The 13,330-nt window shown below is 43.7% G+C and overlaps 1 protein-coding gene across 11 annotated transcripts in view; it reads right to left on the reverse strand.

Annotated features, from left to right (window-relative positions):
• The window catches only part of DOCK9 (dedicator of cytokinesis 9), a 281,315-nt gene that overhangs the window by 134,292 nt on the left and 133,693 nt on the right, over positions 1 to 13,330 (reverse strand). For all 11 annotated transcript variants that reach the window (XM_068526945.1, XM_068526943.1, XM_068526944.1 and 8 more), the window contains exon 3: positions 1,958 to 2,047. In XM_068526945.1, coding sequence (XP_068383046.1) covers positions 1,958 to 2,047 — 90 coding nt within the window. The remainder of the gene's footprint in view (positions 1 to 1,957; positions 2,048 to 13,330) is intronic.

The raw sequence follows: 13,330 nt of genomic DNA on the forward strand, positions 1-13,330 counted from the left end.
TGTATGACACAGTCTTGTGGACATGCTCCTATTATCTTTGTTCTGGTTTTTCACCAAGCCCTTCAACTAAAGTCATACCATCAAAGTCTCTTGTAGGACATTAAACCTATTCCGAAGTATAAAATGTACCTGCCCAATTAAAAATAAATAAATAAGTATACACTTGTACATAATCAGTGCATTTATGAACAGAACACCTGAGTGCCCAGATTTTTAATATCTTAGGGAAAATGGGTAAGAAAGATAATTACAATGTTTAAATGTTTTAAACTATAAGGAACTGCAAAAAACACAGTTAACCAGGTTAAGTAACTAGCGTCACTCATTTAATAAGCCATTGTTGACCACCCACAAGGCAGGCACAGGCTAAATTCCAAGGCAGGCGCACAGAACAAGGCAAGCAACCCGCACCCCTCTGGAGGTGTAGAAAGTCTAGGAGACAAGGGGTTCAATCAGAAATCAGTATCCAGAGAACTGCATCTCTAAAGAGACAGGGATCTGACTGGGCTGATTTCATGACTGACCTTTCAAACTTGTGAAATTCAATAATATTTTGAAGTTATACTGGAAGGTTTTTGAAGTTTTGTTTTGTTTTGTTTAAAGGCATTAGGTCATCCTCCTGTGGACACGAGTACGGGGCGGAAGCGCTGTTGCACTCCACCCTGGTGGAAGGGGCCCAAGAGGGTGTAGCTATGCTGGCTCCTGCCCCACAGGGTGAAGTCGCTATTGCCCAACCTGCAGCGATGAAAGAACTTAATGGAGAGTGGTCCCTCAAACATAATATTTTTTTAAAGAAACTGGGAGAACTGAATTAGTAATTAACAATTTTACTATATGCCTTAAAACAAGGATCAACAGATTTTTTTTCTGCAAAAGGCCAGATAGCAAATATTTTCAGCTTTGAGGGACACACTGTCTCCATTGCGGCCATTGGTGTCTGAGCTGTAATGTGAAGTAGTCACAGGCATATGTGAGACAGCAAATGGGTGCAGCTGTGCCGCAATGTACCTTTCTTTACAAAAACAGGCTGCAGGACAGTTCGCCTAATGTCCTGCTTTAAAATAAACATTTGAGACTCTGTAAACATATTTGGCTGCGTTTGTCTTGCATTAATATTACGAATAGAGTGGCAAAGGAGGTAAGACAAGAAGTTACCTTTTCAGAATGATAAGAGAACACACTTCAAAAATTTTAACTATACATTCAAGTTTTCAAAAATCTCAGTGAAACTAAATGTGGTTATTGTAATGGGCCTTCGCTTAGAACAGCATAGCTTCCTTGTAGTGGGCAAATTTATTGATGGGCGTATTTAGCTCCTAAATATCAACTAGAAAAATGGGGATAAAAATACACTATTTTTAAAATGAAGGAGCACTTCAAGAAACAAAATTAAAACACCTAACTCGTTCATCCTATTTAAAGGCACCTGGAGGAAGAAACAAACACCTCAAGACAGAAAAAGCAAGCAATCTCAAAGCAATAATTTTTCTTTCCTCCTTAACAAGAGTCATTTTCTGTATGTTCAAACAAAAGTAATAATAATCATATATTGATCAGAGATAGTTAGGCTCTGCTCATTGTTACCTGGTACTTCATGAATATTGAACTAATCTTGATAATAAAGTACAAGTATAAACATATAAATGAAGTCAATGAATACATAAATGCATGTGCTGAGTCTCCATTAAAAACAATATCAAAGTCTGCTAGGTGTCCAGTGAGTTCATTCACAAGTTACTCCTTATTCTAAGGCTATGAGATAAGTTTTGCAGAATTCATGTTTTGTCATCAAATTGACCCCTGTTAACATTTCTGTCCAAGTTTCAGACTCTGAAAACTTCATATTATTTTTCTATTCTAACTTCCATCATAAAAAATGTAATCACCTCTTTGACACTTTCTTAAAAATATCACTGAAATTTTTAAAAGGGGAGGAGACATAGAAGAAATACATTACCTCTGTAACAAATAAGCTCTGAGCTTCCTGCTGTGCGTTGGCAGGGATGGTGGAGCATACGTACCGCCCCTGTCGTCTCAGGATGGCCGTCTGTGAAGGAAGCACCAGGACACGACTCGGTTAAGTGAAGATGGAAAGGCGCCAGCCTCCCAGGGCAGTGGGGCCCTTCCCCTTCCTCTGCAGTCGCACCCCATGGACCTCAGACTCCAGCTGGCTCCTTAAACTTCAAAAGGTGGGGGCAGTGGCTCCCAAGTCCTTCTGGATCACGGGCCCAAGGACCCCTCCAGGCAGGAAAGAGGCCCCTTTCAGAGACCCTAACACTCCCCCACCCCACGTGCTTGATCTAGTCCCACTACGTTGCCTCTTACTTGCCTGGATTGCGGCAGTTTTAAAACTGTGGTAAAACAGACGTAACATTCACCATTTGAACCATTTTTAAGTGTACAGGTCAGGGGCATTAAGTACATTCACACTGTTGTACATCCATCTCTTAACTGCCTTTTACAACTGTTCTTATTCACTGCTACATCCCCAGTGGGACCCGTAGCAGGTCCTTAATATTTGTTGACTGAATCTATGACTGTGAACACTACCTTCCCTCCTATCACTGAGAACTGCTCCTGTTTCATGAGCGTTAAATGCTTATTCTAAATAATAAAATGTCTCATGACTTTAGGCAGCAACACATCTACCCTAATTAACACTGTAGTGTAGGGACTGTAGTGTCAATTCGAGTTAACTAGGCCTTGGGCTTCAGGAAGGAAATGTTCTAGATTTTTTCTCCCATGGACTGTAATCCTTGGATACTATTAACAGATCATAGTTATAAAGACAGCACACAAGAAACCAGCTTGTTGACAGAATCTATCCCATTGGTTCCTAAGGCTAATTACTAAGCTGGGATCTCCCAGCATCTATCCCATCTGTTTTTCTTCTTCCTAAGATTGGAGGAAATTTGGGGTCAGATCTGTGGTCCCTCCTCCTCCAGCACAGGGGAAGAACTCCAGGGCAAACATTTTTTAATAATCTTATTTCCTGCCCGTATTGTCTCCCTGTTGTGTCTGCTTCACCTGTCTTTACTCTTTGCTTGCACTGTGTCCATCTTTGAAAGCAATCTTAAATCCTACTTTTAGAATAAGGCTTCCTTAGTCTAAAGGAAGAGAAGGAAGGAACTCTGTTCTCTACCAAAGTCCTTCACAGGTGAATTATTAATTCATTCAGCCTCCTCCACGAGGGCTTTCAACACCCTGGCTCTTGGCTTCTTTCTGAAAGTCACAAATGGTGACCCTTATTACACACCTGGTTCCATGAAATGCCATAGAGATGAATGACAGTAGGCACTGGAGGCATAATCTATTCAAAAAGCTTCAAAGTAAAACATTGATTGTAAGAGATTGTCAAAACTGTGAAGAATCAGGTATACCAGTAAAGGGAAGTTAAAAAATTATGTATAATTCAAAGAAGGACACATTCTATACCTCCACTTACTGCGTCCTTATCTTGATTTATTTGGGTCTATCAAGATTTTTTGAAACTAATTATCATACTTTTAAGATGTTCATGAAATGGCTCAGGTCAAGAAATAGGACTATTCTTGTGCACTATTTCTTCACGTGCACTGAGGCAAAGATGCTTAAGCTACACTGTATAGGATGAGTACAAGTTGTGTTTAGTACAAAAAGGAAGAGAAATGTGAAGACAAGCCTACCCTTAGAAAGTTAAAATAACAAAATCAAGTCATAATAGATGAGATTAGCTTTTTGCATACACATAAAAAGCAAACCCATTAAGTCCTAGAATTAAAAAAATATACGCCAAAGAAAAGACTGCCTAAAACTCTAATTAAGCTTGAACTAAACACCTCTAAAACCGCACCAACCTATAGCCTAGTCAATGGTTTTAACTAGGGAAAGAATGAGCCAACAGAAAGAACAGGGCTTGTATGACCAAAGCAATTCTGTCAATGTCTTTGTCACCATTTAATAGGAAAGGCTGGGATCCATCAGGCTGTGACCCACTGGGGGACTCCTGGACTTGGCTCCAATGAGGAGTCACTGTTTGATGTCACCAGTTGCCAAGGTCTTTCCTCTTGTTCCCTCTGCTTTGAGTTTAGCCTCACCAACCCACTTGTTTATTATAATTCCCATTTCGGCTCTTCCTAATCAGAGAACACACAGCCAATGAATGTATTCTGATCCGCTTATTAATTCTAGTTCTCAATGCACATTATTAAATGGTATTCTGGTTTGTTTAACTTCTCCATATATTTTATGTATTAAAAGTCACATTCAGGTAATAGTCTACTGTATGTCAAATCGATTCACATTACATTCCTGTAGCTTTATTTATCTGGCTTATAACAATGTCCAAATCAATACCTGCAGATTTATACTCAATGAACACTAAAGCTTTTCTCAAATGTGAGCTTAATTTTCTTTTTCATGGTTGTGATATTCTTTCCTACTTTCCTATTAACTAAAATCATATTCCTGCTAAAAGATGGGTCTGTGTCCACCTTATATAAATCATCATCAAGGCGGACATTCAAAGAACATCAGTCCCATCCCTTTGTTTGGAAATAAATTACTTCCATTCTACTAAAAAAGCTGTACATCTGCAAGGGGTAAGGGGAAAAAAGCAGTGCACACTATGAAGCGTGATTAAGATCTGAAAATTAAATCTAAACATAGCTAGCATCTCAAACATCCTTTGGGATATAAATCTCACAGTACAAAATACAATTTTAAAATAGAAGCCTTCTTCTAGCAACTATAATAGATTCAATTATTTTCAGTCAATGTTGTTTCTTAGGTTAAACACTGGCAGTGCTTGACGCACAGAAATCCTTAATTACCTTGGCCAAGTATGGGCGTGAGTCTTATGAGGCCTTCCACAAAATTTTAGGACTAATTGAAAAGGTAACTTAGGACTGCAAAAGGAGGAGAAAAAGGTGAAGTCCTCTTCTAAAGGACTTATATAATGATGCATGGACACCTGAGAGCCTAGGCCAATCTTTATGGGACTTTTTTTTTTTTAATGGAATGAACTGATGAAATGCCGAGGTGCCCCCAGATCCGAATATAAAGGGTACAATTTACGACTTTCTCCAAGCCTAGTTAGGATGACAAATTTCAAATACAGCCTTTTTTATTTTAAAAACTTTTTTTTTCCTCTTGGTTAAAATGATTCCCTCCAAAAACTGGGGTCACTTTAATGGCTATGAGCCGTAGTCAGGAATGTGGGATGCTCAGCCCAGGGAAGCAGGGTCCCTAAAGGGAACATACAGAGGTACCACGTTTCTTCACCTGGGCACAACCCCGGGGGCTTCCGGGCATTTCCTGCCCCTCTTCTTCACCACTCACTGCTCTTCCCTGATGGCCTGCTGTGGCCCTGTTTCTTTAGCTTTAACTTGGAATCCCTCTTACTAATGAATTTCCTGCCCCCAACCTGGCCAGGGCTCTGTCTTTCCTCCGTAGGGTGCTGGCTAACGCGCTACCTTGACCCCACTGAAGCTGGGATACCAAGAAGCTCATGTTTCAAACCACAAGCAATGTGAAGCACATAATTTAATTAAACTTCCTATGGAAGAATCTGAGAAGTGATCTTGGAAAGAGGTTGGACTTGAGAGCCAGGAAACCTGAGTTCTCATCTGAGCTCTGCCTCCAATTAGCTGTGTAATCTTGGAGGAAAGTTTTAACTTTCCACATCCAGAATTTTCTAGGATCTCTAGGTTTCCTTTGTGGTTTAAAAACTCCATAGTTCCATGGAATTCTAAGTCTCTCTCTCTCACACAAGTGGTTTATTATCTGCGTGCTACGAATTGCTTTGTGAGAAACTAAAAACTTAAAAGACATCCAGAAAAAAGATGAATACTCTGTAACTTTTTTGATTTATAGTCATATTACCCCACTTACTTTTTTAATGAAAGGAATTGTTTTAATGTGTTTTTATGAAAGGAATTGGATTAAAAGGAGGGAAGATTCACTGTGTAGACTTAAATACAGGCGTTAGTATTAACGAAGATGTTCTTTTGTGTCATCATTTCTTTATTTTTCTAATCCTCTCAACTCATAAGGCACCAGGTTTTTTGTATTAATCACTTTACAATGGGCATTAAACTATAACAAAACAACCCTCTTAATTCCTGGTGGGAAGTATGCATATCTACTGGGTGTCTAAAATATCATATTTTATAGGACTTACAATTCAGACATTGAAACAAAAGGCCCACCCTTCCCCTGGGACACAGGAACAATGAGCTGGAGACAATATCCCAGAGAAGTGGGTGGGCTGTAACCTGAGCCAGCCGTGCGGATCTACAAGGACTCTCCCCATCTCTCCTGTTCTAAGGAGCACAGGGCAGGGAGTGTCCGTTCTCAGACAGAAAACAAACATCACGGGCAGCCCAGGAGGGAGTGCGAGCTCAGAGATGGCTGCTCCTCGGGTGTCCTAAGCAGAACAACTCCGAAGGAAGGCGAGGCCAAAGTGCACCAGCTGAGACACAGAAGAGGTGAAGAGGGTTCTCAGTAATCGGTCAGTAGGTATGGCTGCAGAACAGAGAGAGAGAAGGGATTCCTAGGCTCCTGCCATCTTACCTCTAAGATGGGCCTTGAGGCCTGGGGAGTGAGGGTAGGAGGGGCCAAGGCACAGTGAAGGGAGGCAAGTGGATGTGGCAGAAATCAAAGCCCAGGCGGTCTGGGTAAGACTGAGCTCTTAGGCGGGCATCCCTCGGGCATGGCCCATCTCCCTCGCTGAAGAGTAAGCCCTGGGTTGAATTTTTATCGTGCTCAGCTGCGCCAAGTGGATTTTCAACTTCTCCCGTCTAGACAGACGGCTCTCAACACCTCCTTCCTCTGTCTCTAGGTCCCTCTGAATCTGCTGGAAATGCCCCCTTGGATGCATGTCTGTACATTAAACGTTTTGTATCCCACGCAGTATTAAACCTCACTTTAGACAAGGCTGGGAACTTTGCTGCAACTTACTGAGCACAGCAATAATGGAACTTTTCCAAATGTCTGGCAGATGCATTTGTTTCAGAGCAGATGACTCGCTTTTGAGAGGATTCAGTTCCAAGCTAGGCTGGAAACTGAAATCCACACAGGGCGTTCCCCACATCTCACTGCAGAGATCAGACCCACAGTGTTCCATGAAGATCAAACAAGTCCATTTCCAGGGAAGCGGTTTCCTGAGGATTCTCAATGTTTAATACACTAATAATCAAGAAAACAAACAAGGCATGGGACAAGACAAGGGTCCAGAGAAAGATGTCCACTTAGGTTTCTGGAGGGATTTAATAAAAAACAATTCCCGAGAAACTAAAACATTACAAGGACGGAGCCTAATACGGGCAGAGAAACGGACACCTCTCTGCCTCTCTCTGACAGCTCTTCACTAGCCCCTGCCGGGTGCCCAGGTTTCCATCTTTAACTGTCTCTCTCTCTTCCCTCAACAGCATCACCCTGTGACGTCAAGGACTTGCCTTGCTGTACATCCCCATGACAACGCACTGATTTATGGGGCTCTTGTGTGAACCTCAGTGTGGCACCCACCCTGACGGGGATGTCTGCCTTCCCTCACCCAGCCCTCTGCACAGCTGCCAGTCATCTTTCTGAAACTCTTATCAATAGCGTCATGCCTCAGCTTAAATTCTTTCAAGGACCCCCACCACCACTGCCATGAGAATAAAGTCCAGACTCCTCAGCATGACCTGACCTTTGGTGACCCGCGGTACTGACTTTTCTGGACTCCTCTCCTGCCCGTCTCTGACCCTCCAACACGCGGGCTACTTCTGACTCCCTAACGTAGCAGCCCCTGTGCCTGGCTGTGGGGCTGCTCACTCCCACCTCCCGCAGCACACGGCACACGCGCAGTTCTGCGGAAATTACTCAGAAACCTGCTGCATCGCCTACCAGACTCAAGAACCTCAGACTGTGCTAGTCATCTTTGCTTCTCCAGCACCCTTACATAACATCTGGCCTAACATGAATGTCTGAATGAATGGGCAGTCGGGGTTTTTAAATGGAATCACCTGGGGCTCCGAATGAGACAGTGTCTTAGCAACTGGTGAGACATCAGGTAGCTCTGTCACTGCATAGTGTCCTGTTTCCTAAAGTGTCATATATGTACATTCATAAATGTCAGTAGACCTTTGACAGTCATAAAAATTTCATTCTGCTACCTTGAAAACCCCCCAAATTATGTATTACATAACAGCTTGGTCATTATAACTAAATAAGTTAAACGTTCAAAACCCTTAATGACCAGACTCATCAATTGGGGGAGGGGGGAGGTGTTTGGTATTACAGAGAAGCTGGTTTCTTTTTTTTTTTAAAATAAATTTATTTATTTTTGGCTGCGTTGGGTCTTCGTGGCTGCGTGCAGACTTTCTCTAGTTGTGGCGAGCGGGGGCTACTCTTCGTCACAGTGCGCAGGCTTCTCGTTGCAGTGGCTTCTCTTGTCGCGGAGCACAGGCTCTAGGTGCACGGGCTTCAGTAGTTGTGGCACGTGGGCTCAGTAGTTGTGGCTCGTGGGCTCTAGAGCACAGGCTCAGTAGTTGTGGCTCACGGGCTTAGTTGCTCCGCGGCATGTGGGATCTTCCTGGACCAGGGCTCGAACCCATGTCCCCTGCATTGGTAGGCGGATTCTTAACCACTGCGCCACCAGGGAAGTCCCTCTAATCACTTCTTAAATATCACTGCAAAGGTGAGGACGGGGGTGGCTATCCAGAAAACCAGGAGAGGCCTTGCAGCCACTTGAGTGGACACGTGGCAGGTCCAGCTTCCCCGTGAGTAAGGGGCTCAGACTGCTCCGCATCATATGACTTTGCAACTAAAAATTGCCATCCTCAAAAATAAAACAATATTACCTAGAGGAGAGGAAGAAGACTCCACTAAGCATCCTGGTCACTCAGCTCCCTCCCTGCTACCTGGCAGACATCAGCCAGAGTGTACAAAGAGCCTCCTTGAATGGTGGTATCTCTTTGGATTCTCACACATCTAATGAGAACCCCAATTTTAGGGCAAATGTTACCTCTGAACTACAGGTTAAGAAAGGTGAATTTACATGGGAGCATCATTTAAAAAAAAAAAAAAAAAAGGAAAGGTGAATTTTAGGAAGGTTTATGGCTTACTGAAATACCCAGATTAGTAACAGACAGACCTGAGGCTGAAATCTAGACCCAGCTGACTACATCTCAGGTCTTGCCACTGCCCTAGTGTCTAGAACAACTACCATTCTATTCGGTAACAGAGCCTTGAGGAAGGGGTAGGCAAGTGTAGCTTCTTTCATTTTCTAGTTGTCTGTGTATGGTTCTCTATGTCTTCTTTAGAATGCAATTTTAGTTGTTAAAAACACCATACCTTTGTGCGAATACCTAGCGTAGTGAATACTGAATATGCTTCACGTTAAAACATGTCCATTATTTATATACTTCCAATATCCCAATGAAGGTTCCTTTCAGGACTTGCCTTAGGGAGGCACATGCCTTCATTCACACGTAAGGCCTCGCTCGTGCATCAAGGATAATTTCACACAAGCCCCTCTGCACGTTTACCAGCACCACCAGGACGGTCTGCTCAGAGCAGCCCTTCAAAGCCTGGGATGCCAGGCAAAGTCCTGTCTTAAACACAGTGGAGCAGAGGTTATGCTTTGCGGATAAAATACTAAGCAGATGGGGAAGTCCTGATTGGAGGACTTCTGACATCAGGGGACTTCACGGAACTCCCTTAATTTGTCCTCACTGGATCTCAGGCACACACTCAAGGGTGCTGCTGATGCAAGGTCCATCAAACCCACACAGGACACTCGGCAGGGCCCAGGCTCTGCCGGGAAACCCCGGTAGGAAAAGCCAGAGGTATGGACACAGCAGGACCCGTTCAGGTTGTAGGAACCACAGAGTGTGTGCCTAGTAATATGTTAAATGGCATCTGATGATTCTGAGGCCAAAACCCAGGTTTTCTTTTTCTTGAAGGACTTTTGGGTTTTGTTTTTGCATGCAAACTTGTCTCCCTCTCTTCTACTCCCCTGATCCACCATCTTGAGCTGTGCTCTTACGACCTCAAAGGCATCTGGTGCCGAGATCTCAAATCCATCCATTTACTCAAAACATATTAAATGCTTACCATGAATTAAGCACTGTTGTAGGAACATCACAAATGCAAAGGTGAATTTTCAAAAAACTATGGTTTATAATAAAAAACCAACAACTATGGTTTGCCACTCTCATAGAGATTTTATTTTCTATTTGGCGAGAAAATAATAAAGTCTCATAGTTACAAATAACTATAATAAAGAATGATTTTCAGTGAATGCTAGAGATATGGTATAAATAAATCTCCACTGCTTGCACTGTCTTAAGATTCCATCTTGGCTCAAATCTTCCTCTATCAATGCCTGTAAGTAGTGTTTAATAACCTAAGACATATACATGAATCACATAGATAAAAGTGTCCTTCTACCCCTCACTGGTTACACATAAGGTCTGTGCTTACCCAATTCCACTCACTGTAGAACCTTTACTGTTCTCTCTGACCTATTTAAAATGTGAGCAAACACATTATTTTTAAAAAGCAAAGAAAATTTGAAAAAGAAAGAAAGAGAGTGAGAGAGAAGGGAGGGAGGGAGGAAGGAAAGAAAATGTGACCTGATATGGGGAAAACATGCATACAGTAATGGACTACTAGACTCATCCAATATCTTTTATTCTACCTGAGAAGAGAATAAAATCTCAGATTCACTTATGGAGGTAACATTTTGTGTGTGTGTGTTTTATTTCATCTAGTTATTTATGTAGGTAATCTCAACTCCCCACTCGATCATAAGTTTTCCAAAGCACTGCATGGTGTTTCTAACAAAAATCATGTCATACATTGCCGGTATGGTGGGGGCGGGGTGGGGGGGGGAAGAGCTACTTCCCTCACCAGGCTGTCTTGAGGAAAAATGAAGAAAATGTCTAAAGTGCTAGTAAACATAGAAATCAACCTGACAAGTTTTTACTCTAATGGTGTTCACAAAAGGCACCGCAGCTCCCTGTGGTGCCCAGCTGCTGGGGCACCACCACACTGCATTCTGTATGAACGCCCCAGCTCCCTAGGAGAACAAAGAACGCACATCAATCATGTCCCCTAGAGTTGCATCCCATGGAGCATGGCATGGGCCACCCTCCACTGAAGAATGGGCCTCCTCTGCTTGTACAGAGCATAGGGACCCAGAGGTACACCCGTGGGCAGTGAGGAAGACCAGAGTGCCCACCTGGGTGCCACATCAGCTGAACCTCGCTGGTTACGGCCAGATTGTCCTCCTACCCTACAAGGCTGCTACCTTCATTTAGAAAGGATGGCACAAATCAAAGTTAATTATGGTTCTTCAATATATTTCTGTATTTTCTGATTGAGAATCTGATATAGAAGCTGTTTTTCAAAAGCAATTTTCCCCTTCACCAAACGAACACTGAACTGGCATACTTCCAAGGCTGATATTCCTTTAAAGCGGGTGAGCTGAACACAAAGCTTTTAACAAATTAAGAAACAAACGCAACAGTCAAGGTAATAATAATGACCAAGGTTCCTAAATCACTTCTTTTCCTGTTGCATTTCTAACAAGAAAGGTTACAATACGTACCTTCCAAGGGCCTAAAGATCCATGTCGAGCTTAGATTAAATGTTCAAAATAGTCATTTGAGGAGCTATACCCATAACTTACTTCTTATTTCAGTTTGATTTTATATATCATTTAAATTCATTAGACCTGGTAGTTGGGCTGAACATTTTCACATCTATTAGTCTTCTGAATTTCTACCCAACTATTCAGTGCTCACACATGTCAGTTCACCTTTCCTGTGGGCCCTCCACAGTCGCCCACACTCCACGCTGCCTACCCAACACTCCACCTGTGGGATCACAAACACGGCAACGCCCCTTCTCCCAGCGCCACCTTCCATCCCTGCAACTCCCCCACACCAGGCACTTCTGCTTGTTCATCCTCAGGGTCCTCCCGTGTCTTCTCCTCCCCATCCAACATCCGCCTCTGAACACTCCCCAGCAGCCGAGAGTCCTGAGGACTCAGCTTCCTCGTTCTTGGGTCCGGCAGCTACACGCCCACCCCTTTGCCATCTTAACCCCCATCCTTTGTTTTCTCTTCTCTGTTCTCAAGCTGTTAACATTCCCAACAAGGCTGATTTCATCAAAATCTTAGGTGGAAGGAGCCCGCTCTTGGGTGGTGATTCATACATTCTCACTCTCTCTTTCTCTCTCTCACTCACTCCTTCCATTCAATGAGTATTTCTTGAATTCCTACTCTGTGCCATGTGTCCTATGTGCTCAGGGAACATCAGTGAATACGACTGAGATCCCCGCCCTCACGGGGTTCACATGAATAAACAATAAACATGTGAGTATTTTAGAAGCAGATAAGTGATATGGTGAGGAAGAAAGAAAACAAAGCAAGGTAAAGAGGACCTGGAACGCCAAGAGGGTGGAGGGCATGGCAGCGGGCAAGGGCCTCACGGAGAATTAAGAACTGGAGAAAGGCCTGCAGTGGGTGAGTGAGAGCTGGATAAAGAACTCTTCGGGAAGAGGAACAGCCTGAGAAGAGGCCCTGGGGCAGGAGGCTGCCTGGAGTGACAGAGGAGCCCCACGGAGGCCAGTGTGGCTGCAGCAGAGAGTGGGGAGGCGACTGGTCAGAGAGATGCGGTGGACAAGATCACGGCCACAGTAAGACTTCCCTGAGTGAGGTCATCGGATCTACCTTGAAACTTACTTTTTAAAAGATCACTCTGGCTACTCTGTTAGGATAGACAGGAAGAAGGGCAAGGATAGGATCTGGAAGACCTGATAGGATTAACCAAGGTAAGAAGGGATGAGGGCGGTGGCCACGGTTACAGCAGTGGGGGTACTGACTGATGACTCTTACTGTTACGCCCTCCCCAACCCCAAGCCCCGCAGCCTGCTTTCCAAACCCTCCTGACTCGCCCCCAGGCTGCTCTTCACCTGGGCCAACCTGACATTAGCTCCCTCAGCCCAATCTGCCTCTAAATTTCTCAAATACCCAATCCTCTCCTTCCTATTCAGAGACAGAACTCTCTCTCCTTCCTGAACTCTTCCTGCAAAGACCCTTCATTCCATCCCCACAGGGCCCCCTAAAGAGCCTTGTTTCAAAATGCACCCCCATAGCTTGCATCTTCAATCTCTTCCTCATTCCTGGACTTCCCTTCCTAGCTCATTCTCTCAGTCCTGATAAAACCTCCTGTTAACTGCTCTGAGTTACGATGATCCCTTCTCTCTGCTACCATTTAACGCTAACCTCTGTGCCCCACGCGCTCACTTCTTCAGCCCCGGCAAGAAACGACCATCACAGGGAACGATGCCCTAGCTGTCA

This window comes from Eschrichtius robustus, chromosome 18 (assembly GCF_028021215.1).
Source record: "Eschrichtius robustus isolate mEscRob2 chromosome 18, mEscRob2.pri, whole genome shotgun sequence".
NCBI classification, from domain to species: Eukaryota; Metazoa; Chordata; class Mammalia; order Artiodactyla; family Eschrichtiidae; genus Eschrichtius; species Eschrichtius robustus.